Raw genomic sequence first — 18,304 nt, 5'->3', positions numbered from 1 at the left:
GTGTTCCAGAAATGGCTGACAATTTAAAAACCAATGAAAGAAAATTAGCAGAAGATAAAAATGTAATATTAATTGCATTTTGTTTTAATGATTTAAATCGGTAATTCGTTAAAACTATCGAGTCACAAAGCCTCCATGTTCCCATAACAAATTATACCTCTGGGAGTACTGAATTGATTGTCTCTGGTTCAAGTCAACAATTTGTGGATGAATGAATGTATGAATGGGTACCCCCCATAAACGGATATGACGTATGGGTGTGGTAGAAATTGAATTCTTGGCATAGATGGCGCCACTGGAAAATAAGAAAAATCGCACCCCATATGCCTTGATGGCCTAGGACAACAAAGCAGTGATTTTTTTTTTTTTTTTTTAAGAATTTAAGTGGCTAAAATCATGACACTAGTTTTAATACCTTGATTACAAAACAGGCACATTTTGCAGAAAATACATATGAAATTTAAGAACAGGCAAAAGAAATAACAGTGAATTTAGAAAGTTTGATTTTTAAAAAATAATTAATTCCTCTTTATTTTTTTATATAAATGTACAACAATGAGTTTGATTAAGATGTCAAAAATACATAAAAATTTTTTTTACCTAGCGAGAGTCAAAGCGTCATCTATGAGATTAGCACGGTCAGCTGGTTTGAAAACCTACAAATAAAACTTCGTTTTCATTGAAAATTATAAAACAAAATTTAAATGCAAAATGGGTAGCCTGACTAGTACGGTAACCAAGGGTCAGTCCAGACATTTTGTGAAAGGTCCTGTTTTTGTAAAATTGTGAAAAAATTATTCATAATTTGCGAATATAAAATAAGCGTTAAGTCACTTACAACCAGGGTCCTGCTTTTGTGAATCTGTGCAAATAGGGTCCTGTTACAGCAAAAATTGCTAAAAACTTTTTCAAGAAGTTTTTAAATTGTAAATAGATACACGATTCTGCTCAACAAATGCTGTTACTAAATTAGAGATGCAACATACAAATATTCATTTCGAACGAATAATGGAAAAAAAATCACTCACATTTTTAATAAATTTGATTGACATATTTTAAATAACACAACTTAGTAATGTATCACTTTTAATGTGTTACACATTAAGTAAACTTAAACAATTCTTAAATTTATAATATTTTATTTAAAAAATTGCCAGAAATTAATTTTTATTTACATAATAGTCTATTAGTTAGTTTTATGAATAAATACAAATGGTACAGTTATTTATTTACAAAAAAAAATTATTATTCAATATTAATAAGAATACACACACGATGCTTGTAAAAGTAGAAATATTTTCTTAGAATACTACATTTGGAATTTAAACTTAGGGAAACTTAGTTTCTCTCGAACTGTCTTTCTTTCCCCCCTCCCGGGAAGGGTTTATTCAATTAACAAAACAATAATGAAGATAAACAAATTTGTGAAGAGTCCTATTAAAAGATAAATTATTTTGTAAAGGGTTCATTTTTATGAAAAGATATTTTGTGAAGGGTTCATTAATGGACCCAAATTTCTTCTAAACAGACCCCTGGTAACCAATATTCGGTGTTCAGCAAAGTATTATTTGAACAAAAAAATTTCATTTTTTTTCAAAGGAAATTTTAATATTAATCTGTCAATGGATCAATATGAATGTCTCTGAGGCCAAACATTAATAAAAATTATGTACTAGTAATACTTAAACTAGCTAATTTGCCACTTTGGCCACAACATCAAATGTCAATTTACGCTCAGGAAACATTTTAATTGAGGTGAACATATTTTTGCTCTAATTTTCGAAAAAAAAGTTAATTTTTAAGAATAAATAAAAGATCATTAAGCACTTAACAAAGTAAATATATGTCATCTTTCACCATACAAAATAAAAACTAATTTTCAGGGATCTTGCTATACACTTCAAATGGATGTGTCTTTTGTTGGCTATTTATCTGCCATAACCCCTTATTTTTTTCCAGACAGATAAATATTGCAATCAACATTTAGTGTTAATCAATGACGTCAAAAGCTATTGTACACTATTACACTTTTTTTATTGCTATCTTGACATAAAATATGTATGTTAAGACAGCAATAAAAAATATTTATAATTACGAATAGTGACAAGTTCCCTATAAGAACAATTTCATCCGTTTTTGTGGATTTTAGCTATAATGAACTTTTAATGTAGAAATAATTAAAATTTTTATGTTTTTAGACAAGAAAATAAAAGTATATTTAGAAAAAATGCATACAAATTGTTTAAAAAAACGTAACTTACTTTGTGATTCGTATAAAGTAAATTTATCAGAGTATTCCATAGTCTGTCATCATAGAGAACTCTATAAAAGCCTGTTTGGTTAATATTCAACTTCAACCATTTAGCTTTGGCAGGCACTAGAAATTCTCCTGCCAAAAAAGAATTTTTTTTTTTTTTACTTATGTGCAATAAACCATGAATTTTGCAGAACCTTTAGGTTCCATAAAAGGGTCAAAGGAGTTCCAGGAGTTTAAATTTTATAAACCAGTGAAGATTTTTTTTAACCCATAATTATATTCTATTTATATTCAATCAATATATCATAATTTATTCTATTTTTCAGTTGCTTTCATTAAGTAAAATGCCAGTAAAAAAAACGAAATAACAATTTTCTTAGGTAGGCACTTTATTTACGTCGCACTGGACCTGCACAATGGGCTATTTGCGACAGTCTAGGAAACATCCCTGAGGATGATCCGAAAACACGCCATCACAATTCTGATCCTCTGCAGAGGGGATGGCACCCCTGCTTTGCTAGCCAGACAACCTGAGTGAATTCAAGCACTTTAAGGCAGAACAGTTCAACGGGGACCGATACCGCACATCCTCGGTCCCTATGCAGGCTGATTCAAGTGGTCAGCCACCCACTTATTGACTGCAGACAGTGATGCTTGACTTTGGTGTTTTACTGGGAACTGTGTCTTTACTATCAGTCCACAGGGGGACAGCAATTTTCTTTTTAAAAAAAAGTATTTCTTCTAATAACAATACATTGAACAAATTATAAAAAGGAGATGAATTTTGAAAAGAACTGCATTAGTATTTCGCATCTAACGTTTCAATTAAAAATAAAATGACAAAATTCCAGAATTATGTTTTTCTTATTAAGATAAAAATCACACTTAAAAAAAAATGTTATGTTCAAAATTATAAAGCTGTGCTGAGACAAAAACACAGATTAAAACATTACACCGAATTCATAAAACTAGAACAGCATACTATCGCTCTAAATTAACTTGCTTGCCAGAGGAATTAATTCATGGTGGTAAAAGTGAAAATTTAGTGGTTTCATACCAAAGGCTGTCGTTAATATTAGCAGATAGGAAGATAGGAAGTAGATAGGAAGTTTTTGAGCTCCTGAATTGAAAACATAAAATTAAGATAGAAAAGAAGAATAAAATGCACTATATTCTTAAATAAAAATCTATTAATAATCAGAAAGAAGGTGTAGCATAAAAATAAGATCCAGTTCAAATCTGAGAATGCACTAAAGTTGCACAAACCCCAAATTTGTTGTCTAATATGTTTATAACAAAAATTAAAGAATTATAATTAAATTGAAAAAGAACAAAAGAAACATGAATGCAATACATGAATCGTAGATTTTGTTCTGCTGAACAGTCATTCACAGAAAAGTTCGAACATGATTGCATGTAGGGTTTACCTTGAAGAAATCTTTTTTTGGATTCATGTTTATTTTGTTTTGTTTCAATTTAATTACAATTATCTAATTTTTTTATAACAGGGTGCATAGCTAAATCTTTCAACAAAAAATAAGCACTTTTTAAGCACTCAAAAAATATTTTTAAGTATAATATACATTAACAAAATGCAAAATAATTTTCAAAGACTTTACATGATTATGATAAAATAACTAGTTTCTGACAAGGAACACTTTTTCTTGATTAAATCAGCTACCATAAAAAGATACAGAGATTTTTCGGTTCGATTTCAGAAGGAGGAAAATGAAGCCGGAAATTGAGAATAGCTTGTAAAATGCAGCCGAGTTGCACATGATAGTGCAAGAATAATTCTCAGTGAAGGCTCAGTATATGACGATGCGGACCTGCAAGCATTTCATCAAACACGTAAAATGATTGGCGCTTTCATATGCTATGGAACGACGGTATGCCATACAGCATTGTGTTTGAATGATTTGTGAAAATGTTGAATAGAACAATGTGAAATCCACGCTTTTGCACAATTTTGGGCGAAAATTAAGCACTTTTTAAAAACGCCTAACAAAAAAGTACCCTTAAGGGCTTTTAAAAACGAAAAGCATCTTTCAATTTTTAAAAACGCTAGGCAACCGATATATGATATAGTTCAGAAACATGGACAATGGGGAAATCACATGAAAAATCAAGTAGAAAAATTTTAAGAGAGATTCAGGGTACAGTAAACATTAAAGGTACATGGAGGCACATGTACAATAATGAGCTGTATAGAGAAGCATATATTGTCAAATACATCAAAATAAACCGAATCAAAATTTCTGAACACATCAGACAAAGGAACCAATCCTTCATAACAACCAGAACTATCGGTGGTCCCAGATTATGGTGAGTTGACATCATTAAAAAGGATTTCAAAGCACTGAGATTGAACAGCTGGAATATCCTGGCAAGGAAGAGAACCGAATGGCTAAAGATTCTAAAGAAGGCCTAGGCCCACAGAGAGTCAGCAAAAAATAAATATTAGAAAGAGACAATTTTACAATACACGATAAGATTAGTCACTGATATGACTCTATCGATCCCCGCCGGCTGAAGACTCCCCATGTAATGAAATGCTGACTGGTGCACGTTAAATCTGTCGAGTCACAAAGTCCTCCATATCCCCATAACAAATCATACCCATGGGGGTATTGATCTAGGAGTTTCCCTGTCTTACGGATTGATTCAAAATTACAAGACTACAAGTTGAATATTAGTAGTCGTAAATCCAAAATTGGGTCAGCTGTTCAGCAACGGTTATAAATATTTTTTACCACAGAGCGGTAGTGGCTCAGAGGATGGAGCGCTTGCTTCCCAAAGAGATGAACCAGGTTCGAATTACGGCAATGGCTGGTAGATTCGAATTACGGACCCGGCTCGCACCGACCACTGTGCTGACGTAAAATATCCTCAGTGATAGGTGGATCATGGGTTAGAGTCCCCTTACCGTCAAGCTAACCGTGGGAGGTTTTCCTCTCCAAGTAATGCAAGTAAGGGGTTAGTTTCATAAAAAAAAACCCACAAAGGCAAATTTCTCCCAATATTTGATCCATAAGTTCCCTTGTCTTCTGAATTGGGTTCAAAATTACAAGGATAGGGAGTTGAACCCAAGTCGTAAACCCAAAAATTGGGACGGCTGTTCAACGGCAGTTATAAAATATAAAACATCTTACCATCAGTCATATTAAGCCAGAACATATTTTCTTTTGGAGAAACATCAGTGACATAAGTGACAGGAACAAACCACTTGTAGCCATAGGGGGAAACCTCAGAGACGGTGTCAGATTCAGGAGGGGTGAGCAAGAATCTTTTTTGTTGGATTCTTACGTGTGGATGCTTGTAAGTGACAATCAGAATTGGATAGCCCTTCTGACGTGTCCATGTGTCCAATATTTGAGAGACATTTAAATGAGAAGTGGTCAAAGCAACCTAAAAAGGAGCTGTATAAATGTAACTTTTTGCAAAACCAATAAACGATTTCAAATCAAAACTATGCAAAGTATGAAAATAATTTATTGATAAAATCATTTTATTTTCAACTATTAAAACTCATCAATTATGGGTACTCATTTAACTGTTAGGTGTCTTGCCAGAGTTCTCACTCAATTTCAAACCAGGAAAAAAGAATACTGACTTTTCAAGGTTGAACCAGAAGATTCTAATTATATTCCAGACTATATTTTTGTTAATGGGTTAAATCTACCAGCATGATAATTAAAAAAGAAAAAAAAGTTTTGGGACACTTTTAAGAAACAAAATTTTCAAAATTGGTTTTCATACATTTATTAATAATGTTATTTTTAGACTAGATACATGAAAAAATCCAGAATTTTTCACTTAAGACAGTAACTTCAGTAATATATACATAACTACTGAAGTACATTTAGTAGTAATAAATTCAGAAGTTTATAACTATGGTTTTCATACATTTATTAATAATAGTCATTTAAAAACTAGTTTTATGAAAAACCGCTTAATAGAGTAGCTTCAGCATTATATTTAGCATATTCATCAGTACATAACTTAGCTTAAAATCATGATTTATAATAACAATTACTTGTGACAGATAAAATCTTAAATCAATAACTTTAACAGAATTTCATAAATAATATAAACTAGAAGAGTTAATAATATTAATTTTGTTCATACTATAATATAATACTTGCATTAGAAAAAAAAGAAGAAATAAGCAAAAAGATAACCTTACAAACTTTTATTAGAGTGGCCATAAACATTAACTTTGAAAAAAAAAATATTCCCTCTGCGATTTACTGACTATTTTATTTTCTCAGATATAACAATATTGAAACCTTTTTAAATTACAGAATGTTTGTCATTAAAATCACAATAATTGTTATCATGTTAGAAAGTAAGACTAGAAAGATTTTGTTGCCACAAATGCATAATAAATCAATATTTTCACAGGGTGGGTAGCCAGATTTTTCAACAAAAAATAAGCACCTTTTAAGTACTTTTTAAGCATGCAAAAAATTTTTTTTATCACTTTCCAAAAAAAACAAAAAAATCAGAATTAGGATCCGTGCAGGCATAAAAAATATTTTATTCTATCATTTAAATCTTAATTTATAAAAATAAAATCAATAAAATTCAAGACAATTTTCAAAAAATTAACATAATCATGATAAAATAACTGGTTTCTGATAAATATTGCAAGAAAATTGTGAAAATCATGCATTTTTTGTAATTTAGAATGACAATCGACACGGCAAAGGAAAAAAAATCATTTTTTAAAAGATAGAAAATTAAGCACTTTTTACAAACCCTGAATGAAAAAAAAGCGCCTTTAAGGGCTTATAAAAAACGTAAACCAAAAATAAGCATCTTTATTCACTTTTCAAAAACGCTATGCACCCTGTTTAAATCTTCAAACTAGTGGTATTGAAATGCTAATGAAAGTGAAGGTTAAATAAATGAAGTTTACAAACCTGTGTGAATGTATCCCAGAAATCTTTTGTGCTGGCACTCTTGTAATGATATTTGTTAAGGTAAATGCTCAATCCTTTCTTCAGGGTATCTCGGCCAAGAAAATTTTCAAGCATATAGAGTATAGCAGCACCCTAAAGAATTAATACAATGAAGATACAAGAATAATACAAGAATTAATACAATGAAAATATATAAAGAATTAATACAATGAGTAGGTTTTTTCAATGCTTTGTTATAGTGTTGGTAATTGCAATAACGAGTGTTACTGTTGAAGAGAATTTTTTTAAGAAACATTTGATAAGACAATCCATTTCTGATGCTTTTGAAGATTTAAAATGAGTGGAAATTTGGCTGATTAAGAATGTCAACGAATGATTTTAACCTGATAAAGGGAACAGATACTTATTTTTATCTTATTTTTAGTCATAAGTTTAATGTTTATCGTAATTACCTTATTTTTATTGACTTATGAATACAAGTTTCAATTTATAATTTTTTCTAAGAAATAAAAGTTAATATAAAACTTGTTCTTGAAAATAATTAAGGGTATTATTTTTCATTTTTACGTCATTACAAGTTTTTCACGGTTTTTTTTTGTATTTTTTAGAGGGTATTTTATAAGGTTTTTTCAGGTCAACTTGTCACACACAAAAATATCAACCAAAACAGGTAAGAAAAAAAATTTACTAATATAAGTGTAACAACAAACCTTTTTATAGGAAATAAAATCAAAAATGGCATCTATTTCTTCTGGGTTGTCAACATCAGTCATAACAGGATGAGAGCTTTCTAATCCATCCAATGCCATCGCATCTTGACTTGTGCTTACAATAAACTGATCCATCTAAATGATCAATCAATCAATGTTTAAAGCAACATAAACTAATATAACAAAATACCCTTTAGCACATCAGCAACATTGTCACAGAGCATTACAGAGTTCATGCAGAAAGAGTTTTTGGAAAAGTTTAAATTTTACTTTTTTTTTCTACAGAAATTTACACATAATATTTGAATCATGCATTTAGATAATCATTGAATGACGTGCTAAATTTACACCGATAGCATCTTTGATCGATGTAATGTTTCAATTTTATTTTCAGCAGTTATTCATATTGATTTACGTGTGGTTTATAATAGGAAAACGTGGTTTCAACAATATTTAAAATTCCAACAAATTTTTTTCAAAACTCAGGTTAGTGTCATAAATATTCAGTTTCAATAATTGAAAAAGAGAACATAATTCTATTTTCGTATAGACTTTAAACTATTGTCATTCAAAAAGAGTAGAAACTCAGTTATATAAGGAACGAAAATATACAAATTAAGTTGGAAAATAAATTGAAAATATAAAAATCAATATGTTCCATTTAAACTGATATTTTGCTTACATAAAAAGACAAGAAAAATTTTATGGAATTCTAATGATCAAGCCTCTACTATATCTTTAAAACATAATTCTTTTACTTTATTTTAGATAAGTTTTTTAAATCTCTACTCCTTAAATCTGGGCCACAATTTTATTCTTTTACAACACTTTCAGTCTTTAATCTGTAAATTTTTTTTGTTGATAAAAAGCTTAAAATCAAAAGCAAACTTAGTAATAGCACACAATAAATGTAATATTATTACCATTTGCCAGCCAGGTTCTACATGGTTTGTTCCCAAATATTCCATGAAACTAGCAAATCCTTCATTTAACCATAAGTCACTCCACCACTTCATGGTAACCAAGTTACCAAACCACTGAAAGAGAGATGTAACAGTTTAAACCAGCAATAAATATTTTATAGAATTTATAGTTAAGAGCATTTACTAATAAAAGGCATAATCTTCTTTATTTTCTCTTTTAGCAGGCTAAAATCATTATTTCAAAATTCTTAATCAGTCAAATGGTAGTGTTGGAGGTTTTTACATTCTATACTCGTGTGAGTCCAACCAAAACAGCTTTTGACAGTGAGATTCATATAATTTGTATTGCTTTGAAACAACTTCTCAGTTTTATAGATTCTTTTAAAAATGCAGTCATCCTTTCTCACTCAAGAGCAGCTGTTCTTCCGATAGAGCCTTTAGTTAGACTCTCCTGCGATGAATGCTTTACTAAGTTAAAAATAATTTAGCAGATGACTTAAAAAGAAAACAATGAATTTCATAATTAAAATTTAAAAAAAGCAATCCACAACCTAGGAAAAAATATGAACAAAATTTTACGCTGATTGTGCGTCAGCAAAGATCCTCGTCCGTTAGCCACATTTAAATATCAATATCCACTCACCTAAATATTTCTTCATTGCCACCAAATTATTTTTTTTTATAAATAAGTACGTAAAAATCTGCTAATTGGATTAAAAGTTATTCAGGGTGCTATTTTTTAATGCACACAGTAATAAAAAAAAAGGAAGGAAAGTCTAAGTGGTAAACATAGTTTAGATGAAGCAAAAAATGAAGTTTACTTTAATTGGATGAGTTTTAATAAAGAATTCTTGTTAAAACTTTAAGGTACTAAAAACTGCAAATCTTAAAAGTGGTACAATGCTTTCAGAACTGTGTTGTATAATACTGAATCTAGATCGTTTAGTTCATCTAGTATTATAATAGTCATTTTAGCAAAAACTTGATCAATAATAAAAAAATATAGAATTTCAGAAACAAACTTTATAAATCCTGCATTTCATTAACTATGCCAGATTAAGTACAGAATTTTGATGTAATGAAGCTTATATAGACATCTTGCAGCATGAAAATAATATAAAATAATGTTATTTAACATTTTTATGAATATAAACACTTAATATTAACCATTCAGTAATTGCTTTTTTGCAATATGTTACACGGAAATGATTTTGTTTACATCACAAAATTGTGATAACACTTTTAAAAATGAAACAATGGTTTTGCCAGTAGTATTTTTAGCGCTAGCAAACTTTGCTACTGATTTTAAAAAATACCGATACCATGCACCCTCATTCCCTAAGGAGGCTAATCAAAGTGATCACCCACCAGTGTACTGACCTCAGACAGTGATGCTTGATTTCGGTGCTCTACTGGGAACCGTGTCTTTACGATCAGTCACATTTTTCTAACGCACACATGTGGCACTTTTTCTAACGTTCTAACAAAGAAAACTAAAATTATTTTTCAGATTATCCGAAGGGAATTTAAAACTGTTATCAATAAACTAACAAATATGGAGATGGCAATGAACTTCATATTTCTTGTTTTTTAAAGAGCAAAACCTAATTAGAAGTTCAAAGGTGAAATTACTTTATAAACAAAAGTAAAATCAGTGTTCTCTCTAAGCGTTTTTAGAAGGGCGACCTGACCTGTTTGCCTTTTGATGTGCCTTCTTTGCACTTTTTGTAAAAATAAGCCGCCATCTCTTAAAAACACTGCCTTTTTTATCACATCCCATTTTAAAAAAATAATCAACAGTTAAAATAGTAATTACACACTGGTAAAATTAGCTGTGCTTAATTCCGATAACTATTACAAACATTTATTTAGATCAGGGTTGGGTTTTTGACGTCAAAAAGTGGTTTTTGACATGACAAGGGTATAATACTGGTTTAAACCGTCAAAAATGTCAAAAACTGAAGTTTGCCAAGAAAATATATAAACTTCAAAACTACCAACAGTTGCCATGCATTATATTGAAATTTAATTATACTATAGGTAATCAGCAGGTTTTAAAATATTTTTTAATTAAAATTAAGGTAAAATAACAGATTTAAAATCTCAGAAATTTATATTCAAATGCATGTGCACAAAATATTGCACAAAAATTGTTGAAATATTTATATTTAAAAAAAAAAAAATTTTTTTTTTTTGATACTTAAGAAAATTAAAAGTTTATTACTATGCATTTTTGACATATAAGGAACATATAACTAATATTTATAAGGAACTTACAAGTTATGTTGTATAAATACAAACTTGATACAAGTGTATAAAATTTTTTTTTTAATGTTTTACCGAATATCTTTATTATCCAGTATGTTAATTTGAATTTAAAAGTAGTTATATTTATGAATAATGATAAATATAATTCATATTGTTTATTATATTTATTTATAATTATTACACTTATCATTTTTAAACAATTTTTATCTCTTAATTATTTTCTCTCCACTTGTATTAAGAATACAAATAATGCATATCTTGAAAGCAAGAAGTAATTATTCAACAGCTGAATATTTAGATATTCAACAAAACTATATCGTATTCAGCAAAATGAAATTCACAAGTATTTGGATAAACTAAATTTTCAGCATAGTAAATGAATAGGCTGAATATACTGTAAATCCACACTAACTACTCTGTGTATTTAACAGAAAGTACTTAAATTTGTATTGTCTTATGTTAAAAAGATTATTAAGAAGATTTAAAAGAATATTAAAAAGATTTTTCTTTAAAAGAAGATGTCTAATGTACAAAACTGCTAATGTTTATCTTTAAAAATGTCTAATTTTTAGTATAATCTATACTATACACTAAATTTAGTTATAAATAAATTTCTTAATAATATCACTGCAAATTTTCAATAACACATGAAAATGAATACATAATATTACAAAAGATGTAAGTTTTCAAAAGTACAAGATTTTGGTTACTATTCAAAATATAAGTGTTTCTTCAAAATTTTAAATTTATTTTTTCTAGAACATTTAGAAACACTATCCTTTATAAAAAATATATAAATTTTATGTATTAATTAAATTTCACATATGAATATAGGTTTTTGACATTTTCGACAGTGAGGTTTTTGATGTGATGGTTTAAACTGTCACATGTCAAAAACCTGCCAACCCTGATTTAGATTAATCTCAACTATTTAAGTTTTAATAAGTTTGTCTTTTTTTGGGCAACGGGGTATATTAATGAATGTTTCTAGTGTTTTAAGTTTTAAAATCATTATGTTTTTTTTTTTAAACTGCACCTTTATATGTTTATTTTTATAAAACTTTCAGTTCAAATTATATAGAAAAAGACCTTAGGATTTTGGAAAAAGACCAGAGGACCTTAGAATTTTATGCAAAATGAAGTTCAAGTAGAAGATAAGACCTAGAGATCACAGTTTTGTCACACGAATTGATAGTTTAAAAAAACCATGACTGTAACATCAAAAAAAAAAAAGAAGAATAAAAAGAACAAAGGATACAGAAACAGAACGCCAAGTACAACACAGCAATGCTAGGTAAGATCTCCATACTGGTTTCTGTTCATTAAAAAAATGTTATGAATTTTAATGCTATTTATTTATAATTATCATAATTTAATTACATAAATACATATGTTTAAACGATACGTAATTTTGTAAAAAGATTCGAAAGTTCTTTATGCTAACTTATATAAATAAAAAGTCTATTATGTTAACTTAATGGTGAGAGTTATTCTTATAGCTTCTGTCCCAACAAAAAAAAATATTGCACATTTTTGATTACAAAAATCATAATATATATATTTTACATCCTTATCATAGATAATTAATAAACCACATTTATTAAGCCATAATAAAGCAATAAAACATATTTACAACATAATTATTAACAATTATTCAACAAATCATCAACTTAATATAATACCTGATGAGCTAACTCATGAGCAATAACAGTTGCAACATGTTCCTTGCTCTCACTGGACGTTTCCATGGGATTATATAAAATGGTAGTCATACGAAAAGTCACAAGACCCCAGTTTTCCATTGCACCAGGACCGAAATCAGGAATGGCAATCATATCTGCAAAAGCATACCAATTTAAATAATGTGTAACTCTTTCTTATGTTTTATATAAAAGCTAGACTCTTTATGAAACAATTAGGAAAGTAAAATACATAAAAGAATGAACATGGCATGCACATGGAAATTAAGAAAATTAGCTCACTGATCTAAAGTGTTAAGAGAATTTAACTGATAAATTACAATACAGAGAACGGACGCCGGGATAGCCTGGTTGGTAGGGCACCGGGCCCATGTACAGGAGTTCATGGGTTCGATCCCTGGTCGGCCTTGGCAAGACTCCCCGTGTAGTAAATGGTGACTGATGCACATTAAATCTGTTGGGACACAAGTCCTACATGTTCCTATAGCAAATCAATACCTCTGGGGATACTGATCCAGTCGTTTCCCTGTCTTCTGTATTGGTTCAAAATTACAAGGCTACGGAGCTGAGCATTAGTAGTTGTAAACCCAAAATTGGGTCGGCTGTTCAACGACGGATATAACATAAAATAAAATACAAAGAATGGGGGCCGGGATACTCTGTTTGGTAGAGCACTGGGTCCATGTGCAAGAGTTCGTGGGTTCAATCCCAGGCCTGTCGAAGTATAGTAAATGGTGATTGATACACGTTAAATCTGTTGGGGTCACAAAGTCCACCAAATTCCCTTTGGGGGTACTGATCCCGGAGATCTCTTGTCTTCTGGATTGGGATCAAAATTACAAGGATACAGATTTGAATTGGTAGTCTTAAACCCAGAATTGGGTCGCCTGTTAAACGAAAGTTATAAAATATAAAATTACAGAGAATGTGTCAAAAAAAAGTAAAGCACTTCCACAACAGCCCGTTGATGGCCAAGGGGGTCAAAGCTCCAAAATTTCATAAACGGTCATAATGATGACAATATGATTAGCAATGTGCATGCACCGCCTTTACTTTCGAGACAAGCTAGTATTAGGGATGTAACAAATATTCGGGCTGAAAAATGTTCTGTTCTGCTCATGGAAAAGCAAAATAAAACTAGATTACTTCCTGCAGAACCATGAGTTTTGAAATGCTGATTTTTTTCTTTTAATTGGATTCAGGTAAGGCAATTTTTGAAAAATGATCTATAACGTGTTCTGAACTGCTAATACATCTTCGTGGAATATATGATAGTTTGATCTGGGGTTGGGGAGTGTGACATTTTGAGACAGAGAAAAAAATATTTTTAAAAAAAGGAAGAGATCATTTATGAAGGGTGAAGAAAAAGCTTTTAAAGATTAAATTTATTGAGCATTAAATTACATTTAAATGAAGTGTTAAATTATAAGAATTTTGGTAAGCTTATGTTGATATAACAGTTATTAAATTTTGATATGACAATTATTTTGATATGATAATTACACAGTAAAACAATATTTTGGGGACCAAATAAATATATTGTTGTCTAGGAATATATCGTTAAATCGAAGGCCAACATATTTTGTGGACACAATAGGATCTTTTTTTAATGTTATAAATGTATTAACTATAAATGTATTTATATATTATGCAAAGAATTAATTTGCAGAGTGATAATTATGGTTAAATATTAAAAACAATTGAAATAAATTCCGAAAACAAGATCCTAAACATACCTGAAAACCGTTTTTATTAAAAATAATCTAATATTTTTGCTTGTATGTATATTCATTTTTTTGACTGTTAAGTCAACCAACAAAATATGCATTGAGTCTGCAGAACGAAAATGATTTTTGTTTGTGAATGGTGCTCCAGTCACCCTCCACAAAAAATTATCTTACAGGTGTTAATGTGATACTTGTGGTCATTTGTGACTAATGATCGATTTTTAATATGAAGGAAATGAAATCAGATAGGAATGTTACATCTGTGACTTCTTAAGAGATAATTCTCTCAATAATAATGGAAGCTCTTGGGGGGGGGGTCAGTAGTGAGTCTTCTGTTGTCAGAAAGGATGAAAAAGATGGCAAAAGATGCTAAAATAAGATTATTTTACATTATTTGAAAACTAATAATAAATGGAGAAAATAAAGTTGAAATTTAGAACAAAAGTCATTTTACAGGGGTTTATTGCTTCAGAGAATATCGTAATATCGAGAGGAGCATGACTTTAATTCAGCAAGTTTGCCTGGACCACAAAACATTGTCCAAATAAAGGGAGTTATTGTTGTATTGGATATCGTAGCAGCAAGAGTTCACTGTACAATATTTTGATATGACAATATATGATATAATAATTAAAAGTAATGAATATTCTTACCCAACTTATTTAGAGGATAACTAATGTTGAAGAAATCACGAAAGAAGTGAAGAACATTAGCCGCTGTGTCAAGAGCATATTGAGCATGGCTGTATTGATCTGGTGGCACAAGAACACGAACCTTTAAATAAAACGAATAAATCTTAAATAAGAATTTTAAATTCAAAGGAAGGAGAAGAAACATAAACATTAAAAAAAAGCTCCTATTAAAATTATCAGGAGGGAATGTTTTACTGCAAAATTACAACAACATTTGAATTTTTCATGGACATTTTACATTATGTTCTGAACCAGGCCAGTAGTTCCCAAAAAGTGTTCCACAGAGACTCGGGTCTCTGTGGAAAAATCACTGGTGTTCCAACAGTTACAACTTATTTCAAACAATTATGAATTTGGAAACCTATAATTATAATTACATCCAATGCTTAATCCATTATTTAATATTCCGGTTAATTTTTAACAAATCCTTTAAGTAAAATGCCCATGGAAATTTTTTTTTAAATATATCTAGTTATTCTAATAACAATATAGTGAATAAATTATGGAAAACATATCCATTTATAAAAATTGCATTAGAGTTTCCAATTCTTTTCAACTTAACCCACTGATGGTTCTGCACCTACAAAGTCGTATTTTAACCTGTAGTCTTCTTCGCATAGCAAAACTGGTTTTTTCCATGTTATTAGATAAGGAAATAGTGTATTAGGGAGAAACATACTCCCAGCTTTGCCTATTTACTAAACTGCTAGTAGGTTAAAATAAATGAAAAATAAATTCATCAATAAAAAAAAATATTATTTTTATGATAAGTCTTCTTAATGTTTATAACAGTTCTTTCTCTTTTTTATTTCATTAAAAAGAAAAATTTAGCTTGCTTTGTTCATTTTCAACCTGCGCATAGACGAGAAAACTAATTCAGAACTAGACTAGATGCTACTCCAGCTCTGTGAATTCAATTGCAAGACATTAAATCTCTAAAGATAAATAAAAACTATTAATTGAAAGATTTTATTAAACTATATCAAACTTTAAAAAAAATCATGTCAAACTTTTCCAGATATTTCTGAAATATTAATGCCAAAAATTTTCATTTTGTCTCAGTAATCATTATTGGTTAAAAAAAAGACCAATTGCATGTATATATAAAAAAAAAAATTTAAAATAAAAATTTCAAATCTATGTTTTTGAAGTTTAATAAAAATTAGTAAATAACTTCATTTTTATCATTTATAAAGCAAAAAACTTAGGAAATATCATTTTCTAGAGATATGGAGGATTTTTGGTAGTGATGGAAATTACAAGAGTGATATGCTCTACATTTTTTGCTTCAGGTGTCTCAAAAATAGAATTAATTTCTCCTTTTAAGTTGACTTACTTTTCTGAAAAAATTTATAATTTATTATTTTCTTCTTTTTAGTTTTATGAACTGCTCATTTATGTTGGAAAGTGGTCAAAGTTTTGAATGACAATAAAATGGACATCAATTTTGTTTGCAACAAATAAGCGACAAATTGAAAGTTGCACTGTTATCCAGCATAAAACTGCAGTTAAATTTTTCATAATCTCTTTTAAAAATATTATAACTGAAGAATCTGTTTGTAGCAATCAGAAAATGATTTAAACTTATGATGTTATTCAGTACAAAGCTCTAGGGAAAAAATCAAGTGCTTTTCTAGCCGGTCAAAAAGTAGTTGGCAGTAAACTATTAGCATTTACTTTCAATAATTGTAGTTTTTTATACAGTTACCTTCAGTAACTGTAGATTATAAAAGGTATTAACCAATAAAAAAATTTATAATATATTATTCAATTTGAAGATCATAAATCACACGGAAGCAAATTAATAAAGGTATACTAAAAGACCAAAAATATTACCAATAAAAATCCCATTTTCAGATATGATAACAAAAATGTAAAATACCAAAAATATTATAAATTAATAACCAATTTGTAGATATAAACATGACTCACATTGACTCCATCTTCATTGAGTTTCTCTAGAATTCTGAAATCGCAGACCACAAATGCCACAAGATAAGTGCTCATCTTCAATGTTTTGTCAAAAACTGTGACAGACTCTCCATTGCCATAGGGTGCTGAGTGGGACATCTCAGTGTTAAAGTATGCAGACAGTGTCGAAGCATGGACGATGGTCAGTTTGAAAGTTGCCTTCATCGCAGGCTCATCAAAGCAGGGAAAGGCTGCCCTAGCCAATGTAGGCTGAAAATGGGTAGTAGCTAAATACCTATTAAGATAATACAAAAACCAAGGTTGAAAAACACAAATGTATTTAAATAGGAAAAATAGTAAACAAATTTTGATTGCGTACAACCAAGGTTGCCATATTATCCAGAAAAAAAAACCTATTTCTTCCAGAACATTGGAAAAAACTGAAAGAACTGGAAAAAATGGGTTAGTAATGGGAAAGACACAACATAACCTCGCTCCCTAGTAGCAGACGGCGTATTATAAAAAACAGGTGTAAATCAAATTTCAAATGTAAACAAAAAGTAGAAATTGTGACTAGTAATGTCTGTTCATTGGGTAATGTTTTTCGTTTGAGTTTGCATTCAATTTTACATCACCAAAGAGTGATGCTTTAAGAAGTGAGAAGTTTACTTAAAATGCTTATTTTTTTTAAAAACTTAATTTAACTTTCAACTCTAAAAGTAAATTTATTGATAGCATTGTCTTTAGTGCACTCTGACTGCAACATGAGGTTGTATTGTCACTGAGCGTGACTGAGGTTGTATTGTCACTGAGCGTGACTGAGGTTGTATTGTCACTGAGCGTGACTGAGGTTGTATTGTCACTGAGCGTGACTGAGGTTGTATTGTCACTGAGCGTGACTGAGGTTGTATTGTCACTGAGGTTGTATTGTCACTGAGCGTGACTGAGGTTGTATTGTCACTGAGCGTGACTGAGGTTGTATTGTCACTGAGCGTGACTGAGGTTGTATTGTCACTGAGCGTGACTGAGGTTGTATTGTCACTGAGCGTGACTGAGGTTGTATCGTCAAAAAGAGCTCTCTAAATAAAAGCCACTCACAAATATTAAGAATGCATTTTAATCTACTTATTTGTTTTGTTAATATTATTTGTTATATTTATTCGCGTTTCCTTATTTGACATTTATTGCACT

At 29.8% G+C, this 18,304-nt stretch overlaps 1 protein-coding gene across 1 annotated transcript in view; it reads right to left on the bottom strand.

Annotated features, from left to right (window-relative positions):
- LOC107448197 (glutamyl aminopeptidase) overlaps window positions 1-18,304 on the bottom strand; it is a 40,906-nt gene that overhangs the window by 18,098 nt on the left and 4,504 nt on the right. Inside the window, exons 3-11 of the mRNA XM_016063312.4 lie at window positions 17,135-17,408; window positions 15,164-15,284; window positions 12,766-12,920; window positions 8,816-8,929; window positions 7,893-8,027; window positions 7,183-7,314; window positions 5,410-5,665; window positions 2,262-2,389; window positions 601-656 (exon numbers count right to left, since the gene is read on the bottom strand). Of these exons, the coding sequence (XP_015918798.2) occupies window positions 601-656; window positions 2,262-2,389; window positions 5,410-5,665; window positions 7,183-7,314; window positions 7,893-8,027; window positions 8,816-8,929; window positions 12,766-12,920; window positions 15,164-15,284; window positions 17,135-17,408 (1,371 nt within the window). The remainder of the gene's footprint in view (window positions 1-600; window positions 657-2,261; window positions 2,390-5,409; window positions 5,666-7,182; window positions 7,315-7,892; window positions 8,028-8,815; window positions 8,930-12,765; window positions 12,921-15,163; window positions 15,285-17,134; window positions 17,409-18,304) is intronic.

Source organism: Parasteatoda tepidariorum, chromosome 5 (genome assembly GCF_982258835.1).
Source record: "Parasteatoda tepidariorum strain Cologne lab strain chromosome 5, Ptep-v5.0, whole genome shotgun sequence".
In the NCBI taxonomy this organism is placed as follows: domain Eukaryota; kingdom Metazoa; phylum Arthropoda; class Arachnida; order Araneae; family Theridiidae; genus Parasteatoda; species Parasteatoda tepidariorum.
This window is presented reverse-complemented; position numbering and strand designations above follow the sequence as displayed.